General features: G+C 39.3%; 1 protein-coding gene across 1 annotated transcript in view; it reads right to left on the bottom strand.

The window, feature by feature from the left end:
• ush2a (Usher syndrome 2A (autosomal recessive, mild)) overlaps window positions 1-9417 on the bottom strand; it is a 277638-nt gene that overhangs the window by 56060 nt on the left and 212161 nt on the right. Inside the window, 1 exon segment of the mRNA XM_030046799.1 lies at window positions 36-143. Coding sequence (XP_029902659.1) covers window positions 36-143 — 108 coding nt within the window.

The following is a 9417-nucleotide window of genomic DNA, read 5'->3' as shown; positions in this document are numbered from 1 at the left end:
ATTGTGTGTGTGTTAGTGCATGAAAGAGCACGTACCAGCAGGGGAGGCTTGCAGTGTTCGTCCTGTGGAAGGCGGGCTGGCACCACAGCCGACAGCTGTACAGGCCACCAGCACAAAACTGTAGTCTGTGTATGGCTGCAAACCTGTGGCACACACACACACACACACACACACACACACACACACACACACACACACACACACACACAGGTATTACTAAATGTATGGTAGAATTTTAATAATACATGATAAATCATATCACACATATATAAGTATGCAAAATCACATATACATATTTCCTATGTCCTGATCTTTTTTTTTTTTTTTTTTTTGATTTGTCGTGGACAATAATCTGGAAGGATGAGTTAGTTCAAGGAATGTGATGGACGGAAGGATGTATGGGGGAAATAAGAAAGAAAAGACATAGAAGAAAATGAAAAATGGGAGAATGAATAAGAGAGAGAAAAAGAGAAAAGGCTGCCCAGCCCATATCACTGGCTCTAACCCTGGCCGCTCTCTCTCTCCCTCTCTCTCTCTCTCTCTCTCTCTCTCCCTCCCTCCCTTCCTCTGTTGCTCCCTCACTCTCTCAACGGATGGATCCATATCTGTCTGTGTTAAATTATGCATGCCATAACTCAATAATGAAACAACGTAAAGATGGGCAGCCGTGGAGCTGACATGGGATAGGACCGGCCCGACGCTGTAATGTCATCAGCTTTTGATCTATGATAATTATGATACCTCTGTATGCGTTTAGGCTACAGCATCCAGACATGATTTATTTATAGGCTCCAGTTATGCACTCTAAAAAAATCATATGGCGACTGAGTGGTTCTTTAACTGCAACCGCGGGGAAATCTGTTGGTGCTAAATTTAACCTTTTATGGTGAATTTTCAGCACTGGCACTTGCTGAAAAAACATAACATATGCTGTACCAGAGCACCAAAAAATTTAAAATCTTTTTTTTTTCTTTTATTTCTCCCAGTTTCTTTTACGCCTTATCTTTTTCTTCATGCATGATGGATGGATGGATTTGGCCGAACCCTCTCAGGTGAAGGAACAAGCATTTTACACAATTCTGTTGAAGTTTTTTTTTTTTTTTTCCAAATTAAAAAATATTAACTTAATTTTTATCATAATTTTGCCCTGCTTTATTTTTTTTAAGATTTTTATGTTACCAACTAATCACAGACTTGAAAATAGTCCTACACGACTAAGAACAAATAAATCAGCAAAAATTGTATGTTTCACTTCTTGCTGTTATTATTTTTAACATTATTAGTACTAGTAATAGCAGTATTACTTTTCACATAAATAAATTTTATCTATTTGACTAATCTCTTCCAATATATATTAATATCACAGACCACTGCTACATTTTACATGCCATTAAGCATCATATTTTGTTTTGCTACTGAATTAAATTAAGTTACATGGTTATATTTGAACTCATAAAAAGGTGTATGTTTTAAGATACTTGAAAAATTCAGTTTTTTTTCTTTTTACAAAAGCCGTTTTTATAAAATGTAGTCAAATATGATTTATATTACCTATCACTTTTCTAAACTGTGTGTATGTGGAGGACAAGAGAGACAGAGACACCCTACTGTGTGTCTAAGCTGCCATATGTATGTCGTCACCCACACTGTGTCGCCTGCATACGGCAGAGAATGCATGCACTAACACACACACATACACACACACACACACACACACACACCGCTCATGTTGTCTAACACACGGCAGAGTGCTTTGCCACGCTTCCTCACGTCTCTTTCTACTGCTTATCCTGCTTAGCATGCCACGCAGCCGGCCGCGCTTAACCCAACTCCTGATCAATGTGTGTGTGTGTGTGTGCGTGCGTGCGTGTGCAAATGTTCTCTTCATGTTGCCCTGTGTTTGGGTTAAATAAAGGAAATCTGCCAGGCATACTAAAGTACTACAGATGAAGCTCAAGGCTCTGTTACACTATTTAACAATGCAACTAAGCGTGAGCGTGTGTGTGCATATATGTGTGTGTGTGTGTGTAGGTGTGACGAAGCTTGGTAAAAGATGTCTAAATTGAAAGTGATGTAATTTGTTCAGTTATCCTACACTTTTTACAAAACATATTTTCCTACATAAACAGACGCGGTGCATCACCACTGAGTCAGAACAATACTAAAAAGATGGTTCAGGTGCAAAATACATGGTCAACGTTATAAGGCAAGGGAAATGGACAGTTCTGCCTTCGGAAGTGGTGCAAAATGATAAATGGGACATAATTTATGTGTGCAATACAGTACGCTATAAATAAACAAAAGAGTAACTGCCCTCAAAGCGTTGGCGATACGCTACAGCTCGAACTCAGGAAGTAAAACGGAATGATCTGAAACAAGTTTTTTTTTTCCAACGAAATTAAAATACAAAAAAAAAAAAAAGTCAACAGCTAATGGAATTATTAGGCCACTCCCACTTTCAAAACCACTGAAAAATCAATCAATCAAACCTGTTTGCTCTGTGCATGATTACAAACCATGCTGTATGATAATGATAAGAGATGTATTGGTATTTTCCACAGCTGCTCTCTCTTATAAAATAAATAAAACTGACAGAATCACAGGATAAATCTAAATTAATGTACATATAAAAACATGCACACACGTGCGCGTGCACACACACACACACACACACACACACACACACACACACACACACACACACACACACACACACACACACACACACACAAACGTTCATGATTCCTGTAATGTCTGAAATGACTTAAAACTCATCCTGAAGAGGGCAGTGTTGCTCTGCTGAAGAAATCACAGGACTGCCATTTCTATGTGTGTGTGTGTGTGTGTGTGTGTGTGTGTGTGCATGAGAACACACGCCTGCATGTGCGCGTACCTGTGCATGCGTGCGTGTGTCTGTGTGTTTGATTATAGAAAGACAGAGGAAACTTCAATCATTTTAACAGTCGTCACCGGGAAACAGGCGAAGGGTGGAGGGCGTTCGGATGAGAGCAGCTCACTAACACACTAACACACTACTACTAACACTGTAACTGGACACAGGAGTTGAGATGTGTGTGTGTGTGTGTGTGTGTGAGGTGGGGTTTCTGTGGTGTAAGACAGAAAGAGAACGAAACAAGGAAGGCCTGTATTTTTTCTATCAGTAAGAGAAAGAGCAGGAGCTTGTGTTGGATGGTGTGTGAGAGAGCGAAAAAGAGACAGAAGTGTGAGATTCTGCTTGTGGATGTATTCCTGCCTCTCTCTCTCACTCTCTCACTCTCTCTCTATGTGTGTGTGTCTGTGTGTGTGTGTGTGTGTGTGTGTGTGTGTAGCTGGGGTGCAGTAAAAATAACTGATTTAAAAAGGCATTTTATTGACAGGCTGCCGTTCCCTGTTTGCATTAGAGAATATGATAGGATGATGGGCACAGGCCACAACACCGCGCCGGCCACCTGATACACCACATAGACACACACACACGCACGTGCGCGCATGCGCGCGCGCACACACACACACACACATGCACACACATAGAATGAGCGGGAGGGAGAGAGAGAGAGAGAGCGAGCAAGAATAAGAGGGCGACAGAAATGGAAAGAGAAATAGCTGAAGAGAGGGAGGGAGGAGAGAGTGTTGATATGCCGGTATCAAGGGAGAGAGATGGAGAAGTGAAACAGAGAGAATAAAGAGAAAAAGGGAGAGACAGGCGAGAGAATAGGAGGAGGAAAGAGGAAAGTAATGCTCGGTTAAAAAGTGAGAGAAGAGGGTGAGACAGAAAGACGGCAGCGAGGAACGATGGTACATTGAAGGGATATTTAAGGAAAAGAAAATAATAGAACTGATGAAGGGAAATGTGAGGGATTGAAAGAGTGAGAGAAAGAGGAAGAAACGAAGAACATGAAAGAGAGAGAGAGAGAGAGAGAGAGAGAGAGAGAGAGAGAGAGAGAGAGAGAGAGAGAGAGAGAGAGAGCTTTGATAACACCTCTTCTAAATAATTAAGAGTTTGACTTCCTGTCTGTGGCTCCCTAATGCAGAGACCGTCTGGGATGGAGCAATGAGATCAGGTTCACACACATACACACGCGCGCACACACACACACACACACACACATGCACACACACACACACACACACACACACACACGCACACACATACACACTCACACACATGCGAATAAACAAGGAAACATACATACAAGCAAACATATACAAATGCAACACATGCACACATACGCAGCTGCACATACACACGCAGACACACACACAGACACACACAAAAAATCTCAGTGTAGAAGAAGAGGGAGGGAGATTGGAGGGCAGGAGTTATGGAGATGCAGTCAGCTCTGTTGCTTTCTCCTTAGAAAGAAAACCAATTTAATTTCTTCCTTTAATATTTCCTTTTTTTTTTTTTTTTTTAATTCTGCTGTCAGGGTTTTATGACTATCAAAGGACTATCAAACCTATCAAACCTTTTTATATTCTCAAAAATAGGTGATTAAAAAATGAATCTATTTATATATATATATATATATATATATATATATATATATATATATATATATATATATGTACATGCTTAGTTATTTATTTCTCAGATATATACCTGGGATATATATCATATATATAAGTTCATATATATACCTGGGAGATCAGAGGTTTTCATCCTGTAAGCAGAAAATGATCTGGACACAATGAGAAGTAAATCAGCATTTCAATATTCTGTCACCAGCTGTTCATTGACCCCAAGCTTCACTTAATTTAATGTCACTGAAAATTAGGAATTAAAGAATTATCTGCATATTAAGTTATATTTTCCACCCACCCTTCCCTTTCCTGTCCTTTCTTTTTTCCTAGATTGTGTCTGTTGACCCTCAGCAAAAAAAAAAAAAACATTATCCTCCAGTTCTCCTTTTTCTGCCCTCCATTTTTTTCAGTGCTTTCTCTGTCCCTCTCTCACATCTACAAAATATTGATCTTTACAATTTTATGCTAATTTTTTTCTGATCTTCCTCCTCCTCTTATTCCTTCATAAGAAGCAGGGAATTCCCTCTTTTTATCACTTTTTGTTATTGGGACAGAGAAGGAAAAATAACAGGAGAGAGGAGGTGACTTTTTCAGCAGGGAAACGTGATTACACATCATTATCTCACTGAACTTTCACTATTCCCTCCGACTGATCCCACTTTTTTTTTAAATTTAGAACATCACAAGGTGTATTTGGCAGCTAGTTGGGTGAGAGACTCCTCCTCCGTATGACACACATTGCATATTATCTGCAGGTGATGCAGTAAAGAAACAGGGGAGACCGGCGAAGGGGGACTTCTCGTCTTTCTCCTCTCCCCTTTTCCCATGTCTCCATCCTTTCCATGTACAGAGGGAACCAATCAGAGCATGGACTAAGGAGGGACACATTAATAAATAAAAGAACATATTCTATTCCCCCTTGTTCTGAATTAATAATGAGCCTACAAAAGACCAATTAAACACATGATTAATGCCATAATCTATATAATTGCGGGCAATAATTCATTGTGGGCTAATGATAGCAATGCTTAATATCGATTCACATGGGGGTATCTTGGTAATTCTTAGTGCTTTCTATAAAATGCCACTTTTCAGTAATTGCTATTCATAAGAGTCTATTTGTTGCTTTTCCTGAGGCAAATCATTGATAAACAACAACAAAACCCGGTGTTTTCGTCTTCTTTTTTTTTTTTTTTTTTTTTTTTTTTTTAAAGATTACTTCCGGCATTAAAGATGTAAGGCCTGTTTGGGAAACTAGCCCTTAAACCTTTTTAAAAAAAAAAAAAAAAAAAAAATCTTCCTGACCATGCAAGCCAGTTAGGAGTAAATTGTTATTAGTACCAACAACCTTGAGTTTGAGGCTTTTTTACGTCACAGTGATTAACTTGCTGTTGCCTTATCTTGCATGCTGACATCCCAGAGTTCACAACTCACCATACAGAGACAGATTTTATTGGTGCTCTGCAGAAACTTACTGTATTTTATTTTGACAGCTGCCAATGTCTCCTACATGTACAGTCATCTGAAGATATGAAGCATCGATGTAAGTGGATTTATTTGATACAATATTTGTCTGTGTTTTTTGGAAATGCGACTGGTGTTTTCAGGTGAAATAAATCCATTGTTAAAAAAAACTATAAATGTTTATCATAAGAGTCCAATCAATCAAAAGAATATTATTTTTATTAAAAAAAAGGGACCAAACTTTGTGGCTTTGCTAGATTCTTTGGTGGAAATAAATTGATATATAGACTAATTGATATTATATAGAATTTTTAAAATGCATGTGTACCATAATCTCTCTAAGACAAATATCAAACTGCTCTGCTTTGATAGATTTCCACCATAAACGAGACAGATTTCCCTACATAAATAAACAAGGAGCCAATCAATCTTAACAATTTGTACACTTTAAACTTAACTTGTCCAAATTAAGGCCAACTCCTGGCTTAATGTAAGGCCTGTTTGGGAAACTAGCCCTTAAACCTTTAAACTTGTAGAGTACAAAGAGAATAAAAAGAGTAGTCATTTGCAGGCCGTATAGAGCAAGAGCCACTTTCCTGTCTCTCTCCACTGTGAAAAAAAAAAAAAAAAAACAGAAACAATAACAACAACAACAACAACAGAAAACAGAAATATACAGTAGACAAAACAAACAAATACTTTGCTCCACAGATATTTCATTTCAGGTCAAATATGCTAGTGTGAATCTAAAATCAACATTATTCTGGCCTAAAACGCACCAAATTCCTTCAGACTCCTTGGTTTGACTGAGCGTGTGTGTGTGTGTGTATGTGTGTGTGTGAACTCTTTTCAAGTCTGGCTCTGACAGTGGTGAGCACCGAGCACTACCATCACAGAGACACAGAGGAGATGAATAATGGCGTATTAAACATTAAGGATGAGGGAGTAGCGGGGCAATTATTTCTGCTCATATTTCACTGAAAACACTTAGATACATCCATCCATCTTTTCATCTCTCCCGCTCCTTCCTCCTTTTCTCCTTCACTCTCTCGCAAACGCTCTCAGTATCTTTCGCTCCCTCGCTGTTCTTATTTTGTCTCCCTCTCTTCTTTTAATTTGGCACTTTAAGGACTCCTTGATTCTCTCTCCCTTTCTTTGACCATATTTTTTTTCTCTCATTTTTTGTTCTTGCTCTGTTTCAGTCTCTACATAAAGTCCAGGTGGTAGTATGAAAAAAAAAAATACAATTTATCTGGGAGCTACAGTATTCGTCTCAGTAACAGAGGAAGAGGAACACTTTATGTGCATGTATTCATGTCTATGTACTTGTGTGTGTGTGTGTGTTAGTATCCATTTGTTGAAGCCATAATATTTCAAATCTTTTTTTTTTCTTGGGAACTTATGACTTTTATTACGCTGCATTTCAAAGACAGATATTGTACTTTTGACTCCACGACATTTCTATGAGGGTTGTTGTTACTTGTTACTTTTAAGCATTAAACTTTGAAGTCGGCTGTTGAATTGATCTTTTTCTTGTCTAAAATGCGATTGGCTGCACGGTTGTGTTTCTCACAGGAGAAAAACAAATCACAGCACCGGCTCTCAACTGGGTTTGATGTCAAAGCAGAAACACGTCATCCGAGCTCTGTAAAACAAGCGCGAGCAAAACATCCGCTTTCAAAATAAAACACATCTGTTCCATTTTGTTAGCAAAGTGCAAACGACGAACCGGACAGTGGCAAATAAATTAGTGCAGCATCACGGGTCTACAAGCCTGTCAGTGTGTTCGTTAGGTGGCTTCAGAAAGTTACGAGGTTCTGTAAATGCGCTGTGAAAACAACACAGCAATTCATATTAAAAAGAAAATGTAACGTCAAAGTATTTTTAGAAGCAAGGACTCTAGTACTTTATCTCAAATAACAATTTGACTGAGCAACGTTCACTTGTTTTGGAGAAATATTTGACCAGGAGTATCTGCGGGTGAGTTAAGCACTAAGTAGTCTAAACCAGTAAAGAAAGGCGGCACTCCAAAACTGAATGATATCTCAGGCTTTCATTATTCAGGTCTTTATCATAGTAAATTTAAACACTGTGGTAGCCAACACTTGCTGATGTGTTTCGTCCATCAGCCTTCATCAGTGCACGAGCCTCTCATGCGCTGAAAAAGCAGCACTGATCTATCATATGAACTGTCTTTATTTTCTCCAAACTGTTAAATAACACACCAGTCCTGAGAAACTGACCGCCATGCAATGAAGATACATCACTGAGTAGTTACACACACACGCACACACACACACACACACACTACAATAAGAACAGAACTGAGAGAAGTGGGAGAAATCCACTAACACTAAGCTCCAGAACACGTAATATTTCATGACAAAACAAGACATAAAATCACACCTGATGAAAGCCCACAGGAGCACAATCCTTATCTTGTTTTTGCCATGAAATAAAAAGTGTCGGTGCCATCCTGGCTGCATTTCACGTGCTTGTGTCATCCGCGTTTAAAATGTTCAAACCTCATTTAAAACCTTTGTTGCACGGCATCCCCGCTCTCTCTCTCAGGGGAAAGAAGAAGAAGAAGAGGAAGAGAAAAAGAGGGAAACGTGCGGAGGGAGGAGAGGAGGAGTAAAGAGAGACAGAGCGAGGGGGACTGATAGAGACAAACAAAGACAAAATAAGTTGGAGAGAGAGAGAGAGAGAGACAGAGAGAGCGACAGAGAGAGTGAGAGAGAGAGAGAGAGTGAGAGAGAGAGAGAGAGAGAGAGAGGTAGTGTTTTGGCTGATTAGACAGGGTTTTCCAATGTCTCACTGGGGTACAGGGGGAATTTCACACACGCATGCTGGTTGCTTACACTGGCACATGGGGCTGGTACAGTATTACAGCACATTACCATCTCTATTTGGCATTGTTTGCTTTGCCTCATGCCTACACACACACACACACACACACACACACACTCATGCACACACATCTCCTGACCATACAAGCCAACCACAGGCACCATGGGAATAGTCTATTGGCTACTGGCAAAGCTGATGCCTGGTTCGAGTCCAAGACACTGAAGAGAGCAGAGCTGTGGAGGGAAAATACGACTGAATTCCAGCTTTGAAATATGTCACCACTCTGTTCTTACACTCTGCATACTTAGAGGGGTTAATCATGATGGCTCTGACATATTTTTCATTTTTACGGAGTAGATGAAAAACAATCAAAGTTACTGTGGCTGTGCCTGTTATACAGAAATATACATTGACAGAAGTATACATGAACATGTGTACTCTGATGATTAAGTAGGCTAAGTATTTAGATTTGCGTTATTTTTTCTAATAGAGTGTACACTGAATAATTTGTGTCTTGACCTCTCTAATGTACACTAAAAGACGATGTTGAGGTCATTGCTATTGTCCTTTTGGGGCTATAGG

The sequence above is a fragment of the Myripristis murdjan genome, chromosome 3 (genome assembly GCF_902150065.1).
Source record: "Myripristis murdjan chromosome 3, fMyrMur1.1, whole genome shotgun sequence".
NCBI lineage: Eukaryota > Metazoa > Chordata > Actinopteri > Holocentriformes > Holocentridae > Myripristis > Myripristis murdjan.
The sequence above is the reverse complement of the archived record's forward strand: the minus strand, read 5'-3'. Positions and strand labels throughout refer to the sequence as shown.